The sequence below is a fragment of the Eumetopias jubatus genome, unplaced genomic scaffold (genome assembly GCF_037043125.1).
Source record: "Eumetopias jubatus isolate StellerSeaLion01/CBP00866 unplaced genomic scaffold, mEumJub1_p1.0 scaffold_1, whole genome shotgun sequence".
Lineage (NCBI taxonomy): Eukaryota > Metazoa > Chordata > Mammalia > Carnivora > Otariidae > Eumetopias > Eumetopias jubatus.
Genome location: NW_028274807.1, coordinates 213,036,712 through 213,058,210, shown reverse-complemented (window position 1 = coordinate 213,058,210; position 21,499 = coordinate 213,036,712). Strand labels below are relative to the sequence as shown.

Sequence of the window (21,499 nt, the reverse complement as noted above, 5' to 3'; positions counted from 1 at the left end):
GCACGGCGGGGGCGCTTGTGGTATGATTCCCAGACCCTCCACACCTTCCTGCGGAGCTCCTGCAGAGGTGGTGACCTCCCCCCAGGCTGATCCTGGGGGAGCCCACTGGAACTCATCCCCTGGGCCCCATTTCAGTGTCTCCACGGAGGCCCTGGGATTCTGCCAGCCTCGAGCAGGGGCTGCCCACCCTGACTTGGGGGAGCCTACTGCCTTCTCCCCTTTAAGCTGGGTCTGTGAGTGGCTGGCCAAGGGCGGCCCTGTGTTGGAAAGAGGTGGCTTGGCTCTAGTCTTGGCTGGGAGCCAGGGACTCACCTGGGGTGGGGGGGGTCTCTCTGCACTGCCTGCTGAGTCCGCTGGGGGTGGGCATGTGTCTTGGGGTGAAGGTGAGTGTCTCATCAGTAGGATATGTAATTAGAGACCCCTTGGGGCCTCCAGGGACGGACGAGGAACTCTAACAGGGACATAAGCTCTCAGAGAATTTGGCTCCATTCAAGTTTTATTGGACTCCTTTCGGCCTGGAGCTGGCTCTGGTGGGCTGCGGAGGTGGCCTGCTGCCCAAGGGAAGGGAAGGGAGAAGGGAAGGGCGGGCAGAAGGAAGGGGCTGGAGAGAGATCATTAGCCCTCACCCCCCTCCCCCAGGGGAGGGCCGTCCCTGTCTCCAGCACTGGCCCCAGGGCCACCAGTCCAGCCACCCCATAAATCCCAGCCACGGGGCACAGGGGGCCAGCCCTCAAGGCCAGTCCTCGGCTGGCTATGTGGCCGGTGTGTGCCCGTTGGCCAGCCGCCCAGCGAGCCGGCTCCGAGGGCCGTCCATGGGGGCTGCCCCGGGCCTGTGAGTGGCGCCATTCTTCAGCGGCAGGTGCCCCTGGTCCGCCTCCCCGTCGCTCGAATCGGACTCCTCCACGTCGCTGCGGACGTCCTTCTCCATCTGGGGAACAGGGAGGGGCGTGAGGCTTGGGCTGGGCCGGGCCTGGGGGCTGCAGGGGGGCACACACAAGCCACCCCTCCCCGGCCCTACCCGGCCTTTCTTCAGGAAGCTGCAGAGCATGCGGAGGATGAGGCAGGACCAGAACACGTGCAGCAGCTGCAGCACCATCAGCAGGACGTTGAAGAAGTAGTAGCCAAAGAAGGGGCTCCGCTCAGCAATGGACTCGTAGTATGTGGTATAGAGGATCCTACAGCAGCGAAGCAGGAGGGAGATGGGGCTTCAGCAGCGGCCGCAGCCCTCAGTCCCTGGGACCTCTAACTTGTGTGACCCTCCTTGTTCCAGAACCTTCCATGGCTCCCTCTGCCCTCCAGAGGGATAGCAATGTTCTGTAGCTGGGCATTTAAGTGCCCCTCTCACCTGGTCATATTAAATTGTTAGAACGCACACTTGCTGACTGGCCATTCATGACCATGAACCCTAAGGGGATGCTTGGTGGTCTAGCTGCTCCCCTGCGTGTTCTTTCACACCTTCTCTTCTCTCCTCAGAGCCCCCCCCGGCCCCCCAGGCAGTGAGCTTTCGCCCCGCCCTGCCCCCGGCTCGGCTGTGGGGTCACCAGTGGCCAGCCTGGCTCAGGCAGCTGGCCCTCCCTTCCTGATGCTCTCCTCCTGGGCCTTCAGGGGCCCGCATTCCTGTCTCCTCCACAGGCTGCCCCGACCTACAAATTTCGGGGGCTCCAGGTCACCCAGTGACCCCATCCAGTCTTGTGGTTGCAAACTCTGGACATGTACATGTGCATCTCTGCCTAGAAGCCTGGGGTTCTAGACAGACCCCACAAACCAGCACAGCCAAAGCTGAGCACCTGCTCAAGCAGCAACTCTGAACTCATGCCTGTTTCATGACCCTCGAGTGACCCCCGAGTGTACCCACCTCTGTCACCTGCAGTGGTCCAGCCCCACTATGGCTCACCTGGGCCAGCGCAGTCTCCTGGGCTCTACCTCCCCAGGCCTCCCCAGTTCCTGCTCAGGCCTCTCACCAGCTGTTCCCCAGCAGCCACCAGAGGACGCCTGTGAGCCTGAGCCAGGTCTGTCCCTCTTCCGCACACAGCCCTCCAGGGCTCCCTCCTCACTGGCGTAAAAGCCTAAGCCCTTCCTGAGGCCCCCAAAGCCTGGAATGACCTGCCCCGTCCATCCCTTCTTCCCTGTCTCCCCCTCGCTCACTCTGCTCCAGCCACATGGGCCTCCTTGCTGTACCTCCACGGCAGGCCCAGTCCTGCCCCCGGGCCTTTGCACATGCTATGCTTGCTGCTTGGACCACTCTTTGCCTATGATCAATGTAGGTTTCCTCCCTCCAGTCTCTCTCTATGAATGCCATCAGTGACGTCTTCCCTGACCACCCTAATTCCAACTACCTACACACTTCCTGTGCTCTTCCCAACCTCATTTTCTCTTTAGCAAATCACTTTCTCATGCTTTATATTCTACTTGTTTGCCTTATTTATTATAGTCCCCACCCACCCCACGTCAGCTTCACTTGAGCAGGTATCTTCATGTTGCTCCCTCATCAGCAAACAGACTGGGCAAAGACTTTAGTGAGTGTGTGCCCAACCCTGCTGCCACCCTATGTTCTGGGCACAGGGGAGAATGATTGAGCCCAGAATGCTGTGCTCAGTGCCAGGAACACCTTTCCTTGCCTTCTCCTGGAGGCCTCCTGGCCAACACCCCCAACTCCATGGGTCAGGAAACGCAGGGTGAGGTAGGCCTGGATCTCAGACATGCCCTCCCTCCCTGCTCCCCAACCAGCGGGAGGGCAGACTTACTTTGTAGGGAAGAGCACGAGGCGAGTATAGAAGAAGACCAAGGAGAAGATGATGAAGAGGGCGTCGCACACTTTCCGCCTGTTCGTGTAATTGAACATCTTACCGGCCTGGGGAGGGCGGCAGAGAGAAACGGCCTCAGGCCAATGGTGGCGAGGGAGGAGGGGAAGGGGCGAATAGGTGAGAAGGAGGGTGCTGGGAAAGGGCAGGGCCTCCTCTCCAGGTACTGTCGAGAAAGGTGAAGCGTGTGCCTCCGGGAGTGTGAGAAGCTTCATTTCCCTGGAAGCCACAAGGGCGCGTGGTCTCACGGCGGGGAGGCGGGGCGGGGTGGGGTGGGGCCTCCCCTCCTGGGAAGGCTGGGAGATGGGGCTGGGAGGGTGGGGTTGGGGGGAGGATCAGGCTGGGAGGGTGGGGTGGGGGCGGGGTCAGGCTGGGGGGTGGGTGGGGGCGGGGTCAGGGTGGGGCGGGGGAGGGTCGGGCTGGGAGGATGGGGCTGGGGGGGTAAGGCTGGGAGGGAGGCTGGGAGGATGGGGCGGGGGAGGGTTGGGCTGGGAGGTTGGGGCTGGGGGTGGGGTCAGGCTGGGAGGGTGGGGCTGGGAGGATGGGGCTGGGGGCGGGGCCAGGCCGGGAGGGTGGGGCTGGGGCGGGTCAGGCTGGAAGGGTGGGGCTGGGGGCGGGGTCAGGCGGGCCAGGCCCACCTCCAGGAGGTAGTCGGAGGCGTCATGCAGCAGCAGCACCAGGGAGCCGATGCGCAGCAGGTTTGAGCTGTAGGAGAACACGATCAGGATGATGGTCACGAAGTGGTGTGCCACCTGCTCCTTGAAATCCTGCGGGAGACGGTGGGTCACAGCAGGGATGAGTCTGGGGGGGCACCCCACTGGGCTGGGGGCAGGCCCTCTCTGGGGGCTGGCTGGCTGGCTGGCATCTGTACCTTGTGGACTGCAGGTCCTCCGGCCTGAGGCACGGTGGGGGGGGGTGTCTCAGGGTAGGGGGTGAAGCCATCCCTCCCTATGTGTGACTGGATCACAACCTCGTCCCCCAACCCCAGCATCACTTCCCAGCCAGATTCTCGGCCCAGGCTCACCTTACGCTTGACATCAAAGGGCAGCGTGATCAGCAGTGAGACGTAGAAACTCAGCTCCAGGAGGTACCAATAGTAGAGGGCCGGTTTCAGGGGCTGCGGGGACGTGGGGCAAGGTTAGCTGCGGGGCGGGGGTCGAGGCTCGGGGGTGGCGGGGCATGGCTCAGGGCCCTCCTCGCTTGCTCAGAACCAGGACCCTTGAATCCCAATGAGTGAAGAAGGTGTAAGCTCCCCGTCCCCGGAGGTAGTCAAGGGCCAGTGGTTTTGCAGCAGCTCCTGCTCGGAGTTTCCCGGTGTCTGGTCCCTCCCCATTCCGCAGGGGAGGCAAAAATACAGAGTGGAACTCGGAGGGGAGTCGTGTGATGTCCGCGGTTCGCTCTCCCGTCTGTGGCTGAAGGAACTCTAACCACCCCCACCCCCCACCCCCAGCCTCCAAGCTCCACCTGCCACTCACCTGATTTGGGTAACTGTCCCAGCACATTGCCGGTGTCCACAGCCATGACTCCTGCAGGGACACGGGAGTCTGAGGCTGCCCAGAGGTCAGAGCCCAGCCCTCTACCCCGCCCCCCGGGGGGGCCCTGCCCAGGGCTGCTCTCATTCTAGACCCAGAGCTGTGGGCTGCGGATCCCCAGCTCCCGTGCACGGTGTGTCCTCAAAAGGCACCTGAGCAGACGCTTTTGCATGGGCTCCCTCTGCCCGAACCCCTCCGCACCCCCCAGTCCAGGCCCAGTGCACCGCAAGGGCTTGTGGGATAGGTGGCGGGGGAGGCAAGCGGCCAGGAACACTCACGTGGTAGAGGACGGACAAGCCACCGAAGAAGGAGCACAGGTAGAAAGCAAACCTCCAGCTGCAGATGGGGAGGGAGCCCATGAGGCAGCCACCGGAGGCCCGGACTCCCCCCCCCGCCCCGCACCCCCAGAGCCCCCCGCCTCAGCCCCACCCCGGGCTTACCTGGCCTCGCAGAACTTCTTGGTCAGGCAGGGCCGGTCCTGGTTCCGGCGCCTCCGGAACCAGCGCTGGGTCTGCTGCAGTGTGAGGCCACACTGGGCCGCGAGGAGGGCCATCTGGGGCTGGGGAGAGGTGATGGCGGGGGGAGTCACAGAGGAGGCTTCCCGTCCATGTCCCAGGACAGATGAGACCCAGCTGTGCTCCCCCTCTACCCCAGACCTCGCCTGTGGGATTGTCTGCCTACGGACATGGGGGGGTCCCCCCAAAACAGGCCGTATGAAAATCAGCCCTGCTCACAGGAGAGGCAGGTGGCTGATGGGGACTGGGACTAAGAAAGCGGCTGGGGGTGGGGCAGCCCCCCTACAGGTTTTCCTATACCCTTCCAGAAGAGTCAGGTCTTACCCTCTCCCCAGGCAGGCAGTTAAGACCTTGCCTCCCACCCCTACCTGCAGAGGGAGGGTGACTGCGGAGGGGGAAGGTCCCTTCTACCGAGAGCCACAGTACAGTACAGATGGGAATGGGGGCCATCACAGGTCTGCTGTGGTCAACGCCCCCCCCCCCCCCCCCCCGCCAAGCAGTCAGTCCTTCCTCTCTCACCAGCTCAGCAGAGACCTGCTCCCCACCCCCCCCAGGTGCAGGATCTGCCCACTGGGCCAGCTGGGCTGGCTGGTGGAGTGGGGGTAGGAGCGCTGTGGGGGCACAGAGGCTGCCCTGGGCTTTCCCTGTTCCTGACAACGGGGCCCCATCCCACCCCCAGGCCCCATCCACAAGCCCCCCCCTCCCCTGCAGGCCGACGGGGATGGAGAGGGGCATCAGGGGGCTCTCACCTCCTTGGGCTTCCACCCTTCTGTGAGGAAGTACTTCTCCAGAGTGGCATTGGGCTTCACCAGCCTCCTGGCATGATTGCGCACACCTAGCAACCGACTCAGGGGCATGCCAACAAATCTGGATGCAGGGGAGACAGAGCCTGTCAATCCAGGTGGGGAAACTGAGGCTCAGAGGGGCCAGGTCACACACTGGGAGCCTGGAGGGGTAGTCTGGCCGCTGCACTGGGACCAAACCTAAGAAAGGCAGCTGGGCGGCCGGTCTTCAGGGTGGGGATGTGGAAGTTAACTTTTGGGGTCTCAAGCAGCTCCACTCAGCTCCAAACAGGAAGGAGAGTCCCCTCACTGCCTGTCTCATGGTGGTCCGGATCCTTGTCTGTCTCCTGCCAGGCTGGGGGGTCCCCAAAGGCAGAAAGGAGCAGGTGCACTCCCTCTCAGGCCTCCCTTCTCCCAGTGTGGACATGTGGAGGGGCCTGGTCCCTGGCCAGTCATCATACATCCCACTAGACCCCGCCCCCCGAACTTCATACCCACCAAACATCACCCTGCATTTGGGGAAACTGAGGCTCAAAGCAGCTCAGCAAGGAACTCCTTCCAGACTCAATCATGACGGGGAGTGGGGGAGGAGGGGACTGTCATTTCTTGAGTGCTGACATCTGCCAAGCATGGGTCCAAGTCCACATTAGCTGCCGGTTCATTTAGCTCTATTGTCAAAGTCCCCATTGTCCTGATGGGCAAACTGAGGCCCAGACAGGTCAGAGAGATGCCCAAGGTTACACAGCGAGTGAGTAGCAGACTGGCCCAGGATTTACTTCAAAAATGGCGAGAACCTCTGCCTTCGACCCTGGAAAAGCTATCCAATCCCCATGGCCCTATGAAAGGACACCTCTGGGATGTGAACACACCCCCCCACCTCTGATGAGGCCATCAGTTAAATACACAACCCCCCACTCCAGGTTCCAGTAGTGAACCTGGGCATAGTCTGACGTCCACCCCCCCCCGCCCCGTCCCCGCAGAAAAGGTGGTGACTCGCCCTTCAAAGCCTGGCTGACTTGAGCCTCTTAGAATCCCTCAGGCAAAGCCTCAATCCCAGATGACCTACCCTGTGTGTGACCACAGGCCTCCCTTGACCTCTGGGCCTCCATTTCCTAGTCTGTAAAATGGGGATAATAGTACCACCTCACAGGGTTGCCCTGAGAGCTAGGACGCATAAGCTGCTCAGAGCAACGGTGGGCACAGAGTAGGCACTTAGAGGGTATCTATTAAATAAATTCAACCTCAGTGGGTATTCCCTGGGTCCCCCCGGGGTCCAGGCTGTATCCAGGGAGCCCAGACAGGAACCGGAGAGACAAAGCAAGATGCAGAATGCTCCCGTGTCCCTGTGGTCAGGGCAGGACAAAGCCAGGGACCCAAAGCGGAGGCTGAAGGGGGCTAAGGGCTCTGGGGGGTGGGGGAGGGACAGCAGAGGGGCCCTGTGGGCTTCCTGCAACCCAGCCTTGAAGGAACTGCAGAGGGGTGAGTGCAAAGGCCAGGTGGCTGCATACGAGGTACCGGACCTGCGGAGGGCGTGGGGAGGGAGGGAGGCAGGAGGGGGAACCTTGCAGGGGTGGCTGATCATGGGGGGCCCAGCAGCAAAGGGGCCTGGCAGGGCAGGTCTGAAAGCTTTGACTACAGAGCTGGTCAGTGTGGGAAGGGTGGGGCTACCTGCGACCCAGGGAAGGGACGCCAGGAGAGGTGCTCTCACCCAGGAGACAGCCAGCCAGGGAAAGAGGAGACCCGGTTTGAAGCAGGGTCTGGGTCCCATGAGAAATGACTGAAAATCTACAGGGTTTGGCAACCAGGTTGCTGGGAACCTGCGGGTGGTGGTGGTGGCATATATTCCGGGAGGGGGGCGCAGCACCAGGCTGCAAGAGGCTGGGGATGGGGACAGAAGAAGGGGAGGCGGGGCTAGTTTAGGCACAAAAGGGGAGGCCAGAGTGCTTTTGCTCCTTCCTTTGGCTACAAAGGGAGGAGGGAAGGTGTTAGGAGCCAGGAGGGAGGGGTGGAGAGGGTGAGGTGGGGGCTGAGGGGGGATGGTGGGGTGAGCTGGGGGTTGTGGGGGATGGGGGGGATGGTGAGGTTGAGGGTCACCTTGCCTATAGGAGAGAGGCAGGAGGGAGTGGGCAAGAATTTCTTTGCTCTTTGCTCGGGCGCCTGGGTGGCTCAGTTGGTTAAGTGGTTAAGCAACTGCCTTCGGCTCAGATCATCTCAGGGTCCTGAGATGGAGGCTCCTCCCCCCCATTGCATTGGGCTTCCTGCTCAGCAGGGAGTCTGCTTCTGCTTCTCCCTCTACCCTTCCCCCACCCCCCTACCCCCCCAAGCCCTGCTGGTGATCTCTCTCTCTCAAATAAAATCTTAAAAAGAAAAAAAAAAGTTTCTTTGCTTGCTGACTGGCCTCTGCAGACCCATCCTTGGTCAGCAAAGCAAGAACACGCCCTCCAGGGCCTCACCCCATTTGCTGACGACACAGCAAACCAGCCCTCAGAGGCTGCAAGAGTGTGGGCGGTAGCGGCTAGGGACGAGGTGGAGCCGGGAAAGGCAGCACGCGGGCTCCAAGCCAGGCTCCATCCAGGACGCATTAGGACGAAAACCACACAGGACGGATGGCCAGGGTGAGCACTGCGCACAGGGGAGCGACAGCAGGGCCGGGCACCGCCGAGAGGCGGACACTCACCTCTCGAAGATGAAGCGCATGACCACCAGGGCCAGCGCCAGGGGCAGGGCTGCCAGCATATCCCGGGGGTGGGCATAGACCAGGCCATCCCGGTCCTCCAGGGCAGCCCACGAGTTGTTGGGTGGCAGCCACAACCTCTCCTGCCAAAACCATTCGCTGAAGCTGGACCACATCCTGTGGGCACATAGTCCAGTTAACGGGAGCGTGGCACACAGGAGGGCCCACCATCCCATCCTCAACACCTGTCCCCCGATGCCCGGCAACCTTGAGTTTATTACAGCCCGGGTTAAGGAGGGACTTGGGCTGGGTGCCCTCAGGCAAGTGACCTGACGGCTCTGAATCTCAAGTTCATTTGTCAAACAGGGGCAGTAGCCCACCTGTCAGCCCAGCCTCACAACACCAAGTGCTTCCCCGGGTGCCTGCTAGCCCTGAAAACACACCTCATGAAAAGGGTTATTACTTTGCACTTCACAGGTACAAAAAAGGTGGCCAGAAGTCAGGGGACTGGCTGACTGGAGTCATAAAGTTGAGTTCTCAAACGTCCAGGAAGGTCTCCATGTGGGAAAGTGCCTCCAATGCAGCCCAAAGATGACCAGCTGAGGAAATCTGCAGTTCGCTTCCTGAGCATCCTTCCAGGTGTGAACGTCGGCAGCCTCGCTTGCTATGAGGCTGGGTTGCGGTTGGGCAAGCGTGCCTAGTGCATGACATGCTTGCCAGGTCACTGGGGCAGTACAGGTATGCTTTCCTTCCACCAAGGCTTTCCAGCGGCCGTCTTGAGGAGCCCAAGCAGCTTTGCCCTTTCCCAAGATCTTAAGACAAGTGCCCAGACCCCCACACTGGTCCCCACTTGGGATGTTTGTTCATCATTATGTCTGTCCATCCCATCCATCCATCCATCCATCCATCCATCCATCCATCCATCCATCCGCCTTATTACCTGCTGATCTGTCTGTCCATCCATCTGTCCCTCCATCCACCAACCAACCCACCGACCAGTCATCCATCTGTCCATCCATCCATCATCTGTTCATCCATCTGCCTGCCCACCTTGTCCATCTACACATCTGTCCATCCACCCATCTGTCTGTCCATCCATCCATCTGCCCACCCAGCTGTCCCTCTGTTATCTTGACTTGTTCATGCCAGAATGTGGCTAGGTGTTGGGGACACAGTGGAGAAAAAAGTAGACCCATTCCTGTCCCTGTGGAGCTCTCAGCCCAGCAGGGGGGTCAGCCGACACACAAGTACGCAGATTCATAAATGAGATAGGACCGTGTGATGGGGCTGCTTGAAAATGAGTAGGGTACCATGATTTTAAATGACGTGACCAATGAAAGCCTAAGGAGATACCATCTGAGCAGAGACCCAGAGATGAGGAGGGCCTGGGTTTATGCAGAAGAGAGTAGTGGTGGTAGGGAGGGACTTTCAGAGAAAGAAGCAGCAGGTGCAAAGGCCCTGAGGCAGAACCGAGCTCAGAGTGTTGGGGGAACAGCAAGAGGCCCCTGTGGCTGTAGCGGAATGAGTGAGGGGGAGAGAGGGAGGAGGGGAAGGCAGGGAGGGGACAGGGGCAGGTCATACAGGGCCTGTGGGCTTCAGGGAGGAGTTGGGATGACGTCCCCCGACATTTGTGATGAAAAATTTCAAACCTACAGAAAAGTTGAAAGAATTTACAGTGAACTCCCAGAACCCACCACTAGATTCTACCGTCCACATTTTGTTCTACCTGCTCTATTTCATATCTGTCAGTGCATCCATCCACCCCCCTCCTTCCCCTGCCCATCCGCCCCCCTCCTTCCCCCCCCCAATCAGGCCATCTTATTTTTCCGGATGCATTTTAAAATAAGCAGCAGACATCAAGTTGCATCACCCCTAAATATTTCAGCATGCAGATCATTAGCTAGGCTTCAGTATTTGCTAATGGGTTTTTTTTTCTTTGAAGATAAAATTTACTAGAGCGAAATGCATAAATCCTTAAGCGTACAGTCGCCGAGTTTCGACAAATACAGGTACCTGCATGACACAGCCTCCAACCACGAATACTCCCATCCCTCCACAAAGCTCTCGTGTCCCTCTCCGGTCAATCTCCATCTCCCCCGTCCAAAGGTCACCTCTGTCCTGATTTTTGTTTCCATCATGCATTCGTTCCGTCTGTGCTAGAACTTCATAGAAACAGAATCACACACTCCACCTTTGTGTCTGGCTTCTTTCGCTCCATGTAATGGTTTTGAAATTCATCCATGTCATAGCATCTATTGGTAGCTTTTTTTTTTTTTACTGAATCGTGGGTACATATCATTTGCTTGTGGATGGGTGACTGGGATGCTTCCCATTTGGGGTGATTATGAGCAAAGCTGTTAATTGCATACATGTCTCCCTGGCCAACCCCCAGGGGTGGAATGGCTGGATCACAGGGAAGCTGCCTGTCCAACTTCATAACCTATGGCCAAACTGTTTTCTGGGGTGGCTGTACCATTTTCCACTCCCACCCGTGGAGTGTGAGGGTTCTGTGGCCCTTAGTTTTATTTTAGATAAGAACACAAGCCACGGGGCGCCTGGGTGGCTCAGTCGTTAAGCGTCTGCCTTCGGCTCAGGTCATGGTCCCAGGGTCCTGGGATCGAGCCCCGCATCAGGCTCCCTGCTCGGCAGGAAGCCTGCTTCTCCCTCTCCCACTCCCCCTACTTGTGTTCCCTCTCTCGCTGTCTCTCTCTCTGTCAAATAAATAAATAAAACCTTTAAAAAAAAAAAAAAGAACACAAGCCACGGGGGTTTGGCAGCCTTGTGGGAAGTGGCCTTTTGGAGGCCGGAAGGAGGGGCTATCCACTGGAAGGAGGTGGAGGGGAGGAGCAGGTTTCCAGAGACTATTTTTTTAAGCTTGTTTGTTAGTTTATTTATTTTTAAGTAATCTCTACACCCAACATGGGGCTCGAACTCATGACCCTGAGATCAAGAGTTGCTCGATCTTCCGACTGAACCCACCAGGCGCCCCTGCAGAGACATTTTGGAGGCAGAGCCCCCAATAACTGAACACCCTCCAGACAGGAGCCAGAGGAAGAGACGCACGCACACAGGATTCCATTTTTATCAAGTTCAACAGCAGGCAAAACCAACCGAGGATGCCAGCATCAGTGTCCCAGGTTACCACTAACCCAGTGGCTTCAAACGATGCAGATGTACTCTCTCTCAATTCTGGGGCTCAGGAGATGGGGCTTGCTGGGCTGAACGCAAGGTTGGGCAGGGCTGGGCTCCGTCCAGAGCTCCAGGGGGGAATCTGTTCCTGCCTTTTCTGGCTTCTAGAGGCCACTTACACTCCTTGGATGAGGGTCCCGTCTTCTGTCTTCAAAGCCATCTCTCTCTCTGACCCTCCAGCCTCCCTCTAATAAAGACCTCTCTGATGACACTGAGTCACTGGAGAATCAGGGGTCAGCCCCCATGTCAAGGTCAGCTGATCAGCAACCTCTATTCCCCATCACCATATGAAGCTCCAGGATTAGAACGTGGGCATCTTTGGGGGGCATTATTCTGCCTACCACATTGCTGGGCATCAGACAGGTGGCTGCTCTGGAGACAGGCAGTGACCAGAGGGGCCCTGTGGGGTTGCCTAAGGCTGGCATGTTCTGTCTACTGATCTGGGTGCTCTTCTGGTTGAGAAAATTCACTGAGTTATGCATCAGTGATGTGGCCCTTTACTCATGCCAATTAAAATGCCTGCGCTTTAAAAGTCTACAATTCTGATTCCAATTCCACCATGTGGGCTTGTTCCCCACCCCCCGTTGCCAGTTGGCTGTTCTGCAACTCAACTGAGTTCTGACACTCTACCTGGAGACAGCATCAGATCCCACAGGGTAAGGGCTCAGTCCTACAGAGACTGTCCCCCCAACTTCAGCCACCAAGTGTGTCTAAATTAAATCGTCACTTGCGCTTCTGACCAACTGGCTATAAATCAAAGGATCCCTGGAACCCCTCCTGAGGGTTTTGAGTAATTTGCTGGAGTGGCTCACAGAACTCCGAGAGACATTTTACTTACTAGATCACCGTTTCATTACAAAAGGACACAACTCAGGAATAGCTGGATGAAGAGCAAGGTGTAGGGGAGGGGCGCCCACCTCCATGCGCATTACTCTCCCCAAATTTCCATGCGTGCACCAACCAGGAAGCTCTCTGAACCTCGCCCTTCGGGTTTTCAGGGAGGCTTCATTACAAAGGTATGCTTGATTACATCATTGATCATTGATGAATGAGTCAGCCTGCAGCCCCTCTCCCCTCCCTGGAGGTGGGAGGGGGCGGCACTGAATTTCTACTCTGTATTCATGGTTGCCTTCCCTGACACCCAGCCCCTCTCCTTCTGTGACCCAGGGGCTTTCCAAAAGTCACTGTGTTAACCTAATAAAAGACACCTAGATCATTCTTATTGCAGGAAATTCCAAGGGTTTTAGGAGTTCTGTGTGAGACCAGGGTCAAAGACCAAATTTTTATTTCTTACTATAAATCATAACATCACAAGTCAAATACAGAAAAAAGAAAAGCTGTCAGAGTCTGGGTCTCAGAACCAGCATGTGGCTGACATTCAAGTCCATGGGGATGGATGGAATGGCCCAGGGAGGGGGGAGATGAAGGAGCAGCCCGCAGACCCCACCCGTGGGGCATCCGGCAGTCAGGGAGGTGATGAGCCGTGGCAGCAGCTTGACAAATGGTCAAGGGTGTGTGACATGGCCAGTCTAGACCCACCAGGCTCAGATGGCCCAGACAGAATGGACAGATGGATGCAGAGACTTCTGCCTGGGTGGGTTGATTGCTCTACAAGAAACTAGCTTCACTAACAGGCAAGGTTGGCTTGATCTGGAGCACCCCCTGGGGCCTGAGGGCACATGCCCAGCGGGGCATTCCCACCTCCCAACCAGAGCCACGTCCACTGCATGGCCTCTCCAGCCTCCTCCTACTCTCTCAGCAACCCCCCCCCCGCCCCCCCCCCCCCGCTGCTTAGTGCAGATGGAAATGGGTTGGGAGTCCCAGGAAAGCCCCCAGCCAGCCAGAGCTGAAGCAGGTATCCAGGAGTCCAGGCCCCCAATCCCATATTCTTCTCTCATTCAAGGGTGCCCAGATGAGGATCCACCACCGCCGTGCTGCTTGCAAATCGTGATGAGCTTCAGAGACAAGGGGTAACACCAAGAGCAAGGACATCTTCCAATCTCAGGCCTCTGCCGATATTCCGGCTTCCAAGCCCCCCATCCACTGCCTGACACTTTCTGCTCCCACCACACCATAGGATTTCACACAGCCAGCTTTTACAAGTGCTGTCTTCTGCCTAGAATGCCCACTGAATATTTATTGCCCTATGCTGGGTGCTGAGGACACTAAACAGTGAGGGAAGCAGGCAAGGTCTGTCTCCACAGGGCTTACACACCTTCCTTGTCTGTCTGACAAACTCCTAGGCATCCCTCAAAACCCAGTTCATTTGTCACTTCCTCCTGGAGGTACCTCCCGATTGCCTCCACCTTGGGTTTAGTTAAAGTGCACTCCCCCAGCCCTGCTTCACTCACTGTGATGCTGGGAGCTAGTTATGAAGTCTTTTTAGAGACAGTGGGGGGTGGAGAAGGAAGGAAGCATGATCAGCCTGGAACCCCAGTCCCCTCAGCCTAAGCAAGCCCAGCCCTTTCTGGTGTCCGTGTCAGACTACCCCACCTTGACTGCAGATGTCTCAGCCCTGGAAGCCCTACCCTTTCTCTAACCTGTCTGTCTGTCCCCACCTAGCACACAGGAGGGGCTCAGGTGCGGCTGTTACTGGACATTCATGGCCAGCAAGGCCCAGACTTCTCTTCCACTCCCCACCCGACCCCCAACAGACACCTCCTTCCCAGGGGATGGGAAGGAATGAGGCTCAGGGTGGCATTCCTCATCAATTTTCATTTTTCTCCTTTGGGCCGCAGCTCCTCTGCTCATTTCCTGTGACTCCGCCACACTGGGCCCGGTGGCCCCATCTGAAAAATGGGTACAGCCAGACGGCCTGTTTTTCCAGGCTGTTGTATGGGCCCAGTGGGCCGGGCAGTTCACCAACACTCCACACGGGTATCACAGCGAGGTGATTCCTGCCTCACCCATTTACCAGGTGAGCAACCTAAGGCAGGCAACCAGGTCGTTCTGTGCCTCCGTTCCCTCATCTGTGAAATGGGTAACAGGAACCCTTTGCACACGGGGTAGTGGAGTGAGCGCTACATAGGACTGACTTGCATGTTGTTAGCAGCAGAGAGGGGAAGCTGGGATGAGGGGCAGTCTGGGGAGGAGGGGTGCTGGCCTGCATGCAGCAGGTTCTGGAAGGTTCTTCCCAGAACCTCCCTGACCTCTGCAGCTTTCCCTTAAAGCTGTAGCTGGTGAACTCAGGCTGGGCTTGGCCAGGGCCACCGAGGAGTCATTTGGAGAATCATCGAGTGAGTGAGTGGCTGGTCCAGCCCAACCAGCCTGAGCCTACATCCCCATCACCCCTGCCCTGCCCCCAGTCGCCAGCAAGGCTGCTGTGTCTTCAAACCTCTTTGGCCTCACTCCCAGCCCTGCCCCTGCCACCTGGGAGCCAGACTCTGATAATCCTTCTTAGTGGCTAAAAATATCCTCAGACCTGGAGAGAGAGATCAGGGCTTTGTGCTGATACGGGGAAGACAAGATGAGCACAGGATCCCTGTCCCCCCTCGGGGGTTTGACCCCTGGCTGGCTGGACCCCTATTGCTCCCTGGAACTCTGGAATGCCCCCCAGTATGGCCCGCCAGAGCAGGGCTATGCACAGAAGGTTTGTTTTATTTTAAACCTAGCTCGAAATACAGGACTTGCCCGGGGTTTTGAAAAAAGAAATCAATTCAGACTCCAGATGTCTGGGCTGCCCAGGGACGGACGGACGGACGCGCGCGCGCGCGCACGCACACACACACGCGCACACACACGCACACGCACACGCACACGCACACGCACACACACACACACACACACACACACACCCCCACCCACACACCCATCCCTCTCGCTCCTGCAGCCTGGCCTGCTGCCGGGGGTCACCTGACTCCTGTGGCTGGAGGCCCAGGCAGGGAACACATGATGTGCTACGTGGGGTGGGGGTTGTGTGAAGATAACCACAGCCCCTGCTGCCCCCTGCGGATACCCTTGGTTCCCGCACTGTGGACTCTCTGAGCAGAGTCCTACAGGCTGTGCTCCCTGCCCGGCCCCCGGGGCAGGACTCTGCCTTATACCCCAACCCCTCATATTTAGACACACTTCCAGGGGCGCCTGAGCAGCTCAGTCCGTTAAGTGTCTGACTCTTGATTTCCACCCAGGTCATGATCTCAGGGTTGTGAGACTGAGCCCGGTGTCAGGCTCTGCACTGGGTGTGGGGCCTGCTTAAGATTCTCTTTCCCTCTCCTCTCTCTAAATAAATAAATTTTAAATAATTTAAAAAATAAGAAAAAAAAAAGACACACTTCTGCCCTCCATACTCTGGTTCTGTTGATACACCCTCCCACACCCCACCAACTCAACTTACTGCAATGGCTGCTTTCTGGCCTTCTAATTCATCAAGCTCATTCCTGTCCCAGGGTCTTTGCATGTGCTGTATCCAGCTCACCAAGCTCATTCTTGCCCCAGGGCCTTTGCACATGCCGTTCCCCTACACATCCCTGTGCCTAGCTCTCATTACTCACATCTCAGCTCAGAGAAACCTTCTCAGATCACTACCAAAGAAGCCTGTGTATTATTCCATCTCCTCACACTGTTTTGTTCCTTCAGCCCCTCCTGTCCTGCTAGATCTGTTATTTGTTCATCTGCCTCACCCCAAGACATAAAGGCGATCCACTGTCACCCCATTTCGGAACTGGGGAGCCTGAGGCTTAAAGCAAGAAGCTGCTGGCCACTCAGCCAGCGAGGGAGAGAGCTAGAACCGGAAGCTCACCAGGGTGGCAAGGGGGCTGCTCTGTACTATCAGTGGGCTCAGGGCTCACAGGACCCTGCAAAGCCTCCCCAGGCTTGCCTCCACCTATTGAGTTTTCTCCCCCACCTTCTCTCTGTGTTTTCAGGGCACCAGTTGCTCAGCACGTGATTTCTGTTTTTAAAGATTTTATTTATTTACTTGAGAGAGAGAGAGTGAGCGCACGTGGGGGAGGGAGCCGAGGGAGGGGGACAAGCAGACTCCGCGCTGAGCCCCACACGGGGCTCGATCCCACGACCCTGAGATCACCACCTGAGCCGAAATCAAGAGTCGGAGGCTTAACCGACTGCGCCACCCAGGCGCCCCTCAGCACATGATTTCTTACCTTTTACACCCCTCGGCAGGCTCGGGGGCTTAGGTGAGCTGGACCAGGTTTCCCAGTATCTCCAGTCCACTGGCCACGCTCTTCAGCCCTCCCGCTCCCCTGGCTGCACCTTCTCAGAACCACCCCTTGGCAATGCCCCCAGCCCCCAAAGAAAACACCCACCAGTGGGGCCATGAGGATCACTCGCAGCTGCCTTGGGCTGGCCGCAGGCCCCCCTGATGGCATCTGCTCCCTCCTACGGACCCCCTGCACCCCTGCACTATCCCACACCCAGTGCTGGGATGCCTGTGAGCTCCCCCCTTCGGTCCGGCGTCCAGGACTTTGCATCTGCCTGCCTCCTGCCTGAAATGCCCTGCTTCAGTGGGCCAGTTCCCACTTGTCTTTCGAGACCTGGGTCAGATTCTATTTCCTCCTTAAGAGGCCTGCTCTGCCTTTCCCACACTCAGCACAACCCCCTCCCCACAGCCTTGCCAGCCCCACCGCGCCCCACCCCTGGGCCTTTCTTTGGAGCTTTCTTCAGCCCCGGAGCTTAGAGAGCTAGCTGACTCTGAGTGTCCCCCTGGACAGTGAGAGCCAGGGAGAGACCTCTGGGGTCCCCAGCATCACCTGGTGTGTGGGTATATTGGGGGGGGCGGTCAGTCAGGGAGGTTTCAAAGACCAAGAAAGGAGAGATGATCAGGTCTTGGAGTTTGAGGGGGAAGGGAGCAGTCCTCAGTCCCAGAGGCAAGTGGGGGGGCAGCAGGATCTGACTATTACCTGCACAGGGACTGATGAAGCTTACAGGTGCGGGATAAGGGGAGCCCACTTGGGCCATTAGAATAAAAACAAAAATACAGCTTTTTTGAGGAACCCCTGACGTACAAGAAACTGCACATTTAAAGTGTGTGATTTGATGTGTTCTGACCTATGTTCATACGCATGAAATCGGCACCCCAGTCAAGATAATGAACATATCCATCACTCCCTGAATTTCCCTGTGCCCTTTTGGAGCCCGTCCCTCTCTCCCTTCCAGTGAAAACTTGCAGTCTTGATGTCCAACAGTTGGGGATCAGAACCTCAGGACTCCATACCAAGAAATCTTACATTATATTCTGAAAGGCAGAGGAAGATACATCATGGATGGACCTTGAGGCCATTACGTTCAGTTGAGGAAGCCAGTCACAACCAGACAGACAGTGTAGGATTCCGCTCACAGGAGGTCCCCGGAGGAGCCCCATCCACAGAAACAGGAAGAAGATGGTGGGCGCCAGGGGACGGGGAGGGGGTGGGAAGTCAGTGTTGCATGGGGACAGAGTCTCAGGTTGGGGAGTTGAGGAAGTTCTGGAGAGGGATGCACAGTACTGTGAACATATCAATACTGAACTGTGCACTTAAAAAATGGTCAAGAAGGTAAGTTTTATGTTATGTGTATTTTACGACAGTTAAATTTTTTTAAGGGGGTGAGGGGGAGAGGGAGAGAGAGCAGGCTCCATGCCCAGCATGGAGCCTGACCCGGGGCTCAATATCATTACCCTGAGATCATGACCTGAGCTGAAATCAAGAGTCGGATGCTTAACCAGCTATGCCACTCAGGCGCCCCCAATTATTTTAATTTAAAAAACTACCAAAGGAGGGGCACCTAGGTGGTACAGTTGGTTAGGCAACCGACTCTTGGTTTCAGCTCAGGTAGTGCTCTTGGTGTTGTGAGATTGAGCCCAATGGGGGGGGGGGGCACTCCGCACCTTGGAGTCCACTTAAGATTCTTTCTCCCTCTCCCTCTACCCCTTGTGCTCATGCTTTCTCTCTCTAAAATAAATAAATATATCTTTAAAAAAAATTACCAAAGGGGGAAAAAGAAGAGGAAACATTATGCTCATTGACTTGGGTTGGGGGGGTGGTGTCAGGGAGTTAATAAAATAAAAGCAAAATTCAGGGAGCCACTAATGGCCCGATACATCATTTACACAATGGAAAAGCACCGGGAGAGCTCGGCTTCCACTGAAGGCAGAGTCAGCCACATGAGTCCAGACCTGTCGGAGACAACCAGAAACCCTGGACGACATACAAAAACACAACTACCTGAAAGCCCCAACGTGGTAGCTACCAGCAGCATCGGGCTATCTGCATTGCAATGAACTGAAATGAAACACAATTTCAAATTCGATTCCTCAGTTGCACACAGCAAAATTTCTCTACTCAATAGCCACACACAATTGGTGGCTACCAGAGTAGTGCAGATATGGGACAGTTCCATCGTTGTAGAAAATTCTACTGGGTGGTACTGCTCTAGAGTGACCCCAAATAGGTAGTAGTTGGAGGGGAGTCTATACCTGGCATACGGGAGCAACACAGGGTGGGTTTCCCATTTGTACTGCTCTTCACTGGAAATAGAAACCGGCTTGAAAAACGAGAAGAGCCCAGAAAGATCACAATTGCTCAATAATGGGACGGAACATGTTGGAAGGGAGAGAGCCAGAAAAAGGAAGTTCCAAATTCTACACAAAAACTCTGCACACGTCTCTTGCTAAGCCCTGAACCATGCGTGTGCAGGGCAGACTCCAAGCAGCCCAGCTAAGGCTGAAAGAAAGGAAGAGAGATTTCACCTGCCACACACCATGAAGAAAACAGACTTTGGAGCATGAGTCCAGACAGGTTAATTGCCTGATTAAAAAAAAAAAAAAAAAAATCAGTGCTCTACAGAGGAACACAACAGAATCCAGAGTCTCCACGATACATCTTGACAATGTCCAGAATACAATCCCAAATTACTTGATCTTTGGAGAAACAAGACAACACGAACCATACTCAAGACAGAAGGAAATTATTGGGGACTAACTTCTGAGGTGACCCAGATGTTGGAACGAGCAGATCCAGACTTTGAAGCAGCTATTATAATCTATTCAAGGATGTGAAGAAAAAAAAAAATAGTTCCTACTGAATGAACAAATAAGAAACCTCAGTGGAAAAAAAAAAATGAACCAAATGTAAATTCTAAAACTGAAAAATACAATACTTGCAATTACAAAATCACATGTGGGCTTGATAGCAATCGGAGAGGATTGAAGAGTCAACAAATTAGGAGCTAGATAATAGTAAACATTCAAACTGAAGAACAAAGAGAAAACAAAGATCGAATAAAAATGTGTCATCTGGAGGATGTCCGGCTGGCTCAGACAGAAGAACATGCAATTCTTGATCGTGGGGTCGTGAGTTTGAACCTCACAATAGGTGTAGAGATTATTTAAAAGTAAAATCTTTATTTACTTATTTTTTTAAAGATTTCATTTATTTATTTGACAGAGAGAGAGCACCCAAGCAGGGGGGACAGCAGAGGGAGAGGGAGAAGCAGGCTTCCCGCTCAGCAGGGAGCCCGATGCGGGGCTCGATCCCAGGACCCCGGGATCCTGACCTGAGCCGAAGGCAGATGCTTAACGACTGAGCCACCTAGACGCCCCTAAAATTAAAATCTTTAAAAAAAAAAGTGCCATCTGGAAATAGTAGTGACATTTGCACAATGCTGTGAATGTATTTAGGGCTACTAAGTCACACACTTAAAAATAGTTAAAATGGCAAATTTTATGTTTTGTATGTTTTACCACAGTTGGAAAAAAAAAAAAAAAGCACACAGTCTCAGTGACCTTTGGGACTATCAGAAGATCTAACAGGCACATAATTAGAGTCCCAAAAGGAGAAAGGAATAAGAATGGAGCAGGAAAAAATATTTAAGAAAAATATGAAAAGACTCCATATTTTCTCCCACAGCTACATATATGCATGTGAACTCATGGAAATAGGCCATAAGGATATATAGTCCATGCTCAGGAGAGTTATTACATCAGGAAGTCAGGGAAGGGAGGAGTTGGTCTGCTTCTTTTGTGATTCACTGATTTTTATAAGCAATGTTTCATAGTGACTTAAATTTTTATTGTTTTTTAATTTTTTAAATTTTATTTCTTTGAGAGGGAGAGAGACAGTGAGCGAGCAGGCGAGAGCACAAGAGCAGGGTGAGGAAGAAGCAGACTCCCCACTGAGCAGGGAGCCTGACGTGGGGCTTGATCCTAGGATGCAGGGATCATGCCCTGAGCCGAAGGCAGCCCTTGAACCGACTGAGCCACCCAGGTGCTCTAATTTTTAAATTGTGGTCAAATACATATAATAAAAATATACCATCTAACTATTTTTAAGTGTACAGCACAGTGGTATTAAGTACAGTCATATCATTGGGCAACCATCACCACCATCTATTGCCAGAAATCTTTGCATCTTGCCAAATTGGCACTCTGTCCCTATTAAACACTAACTCCCCACTCCTCCACCTCCGATCCCTGATAACCTCTACTCTGCTTTCTGCTTCTGTGGATTTGATGACTCTAGGTCCCTCCTATAAGTGGAATCATACAGTATGTGTCTCTCACTGAGCATAATGGTCTCAAGGTCCAACCTTGTTGTAGCAGGTGTCAGAATGTCCTTCCTTTTAAGGCTAAATAGGCTTTCTAGTGAGTGTATATAGTAAAGGTGACTTTTTAAATAGGAAATCATCTTAGTACAAAAGGAAAATAAAGGTTTCCACTGAAGGGGTGGTTGGCAGAGTAGATATGGGCTCAGAGGGGGCATTTCCAGCTGTCAATGAGCTCCCCACCCCAGCTCATCATTAAGAAACCAATTTCCAATCAAGATCAGCCCCTTCAGGGGCGCCTGGGTGGCTCCGTCGTTAAGGGTCTGCCTTTGGCTCAGGTCATGACCCCAGGGTCCTGGGATTGAGCCCCACATCGGGCTCCCTGCTGGGTGGGAAGCCTGCTTCTCCCTCTCCCACTCCCCCTGCTTGTGTTCTCTCTCTCGCTGTGTCTCTCTCTGTCAAATAAATAAATAAATAAAATCTTTAAAAAAAAAAAAAGATCAGCCCCTTCAGCAATGCCACTACCCACCCT

At 55.3% G+C, this 21,499-nt stretch overlaps 1 protein-coding gene across 8 annotated transcripts in view; it reads right to left on the bottom strand.

Annotated features, from left to right (window-relative positions):
* Positions 1 to 478: 478 nt before the first annotated feature.
* CERS4 (ceramide synthase 4) overlaps positions 479 to 21,499 on the bottom strand; it is a 30,553-nt gene continuing 9,532 nt past the window's right edge. For 2 of the 8 annotated variants that reach the window (XM_088017637.1, XM_088017634.1), the window contains 11 exons: positions 8,308 to 9,001; positions 6,697 to 6,747; positions 5,598 to 5,715; positions 4,774 to 4,892; positions 4,612 to 4,669; positions 4,277 to 4,327; positions 3,826 to 3,918; positions 3,440 to 3,568; positions 2,745 to 2,851; positions 1,019 to 1,175; positions 479 to 928 (listed from right to left, as the gene is read on the bottom strand). In XM_088017637.1, the coding sequence (XP_087873763.1) occupies positions 752 to 928; positions 1,019 to 1,175; positions 2,745 to 2,851; positions 3,440 to 3,568; positions 3,826 to 3,918; positions 4,277 to 4,327; positions 4,612 to 4,669; positions 4,774 to 4,892; positions 5,598 to 5,715; positions 6,697 to 6,747; positions 8,308 to 8,540 (1,293 nt within the window). In that variant the 5' untranslated portion in view covers positions 8,541 to 9,001 and the 3' untranslated portion in view covers positions 479 to 751. Of the gene's footprint in view, positions 929 to 1,018; positions 1,176 to 2,744; positions 2,852 to 3,439; positions 3,569 to 3,825; positions 3,919 to 4,276; positions 4,328 to 4,611; positions 4,670 to 4,773; positions 4,893 to 5,597; positions 5,716 to 6,696; positions 6,748 to 8,307; positions 10,067 to 21,499 lie in introns of those variants that run through there. The other 6 variants (XM_088017650.1, XM_088017646.1, XM_088017640.1 and 3 more) reach the window with 5 other exon arrangements.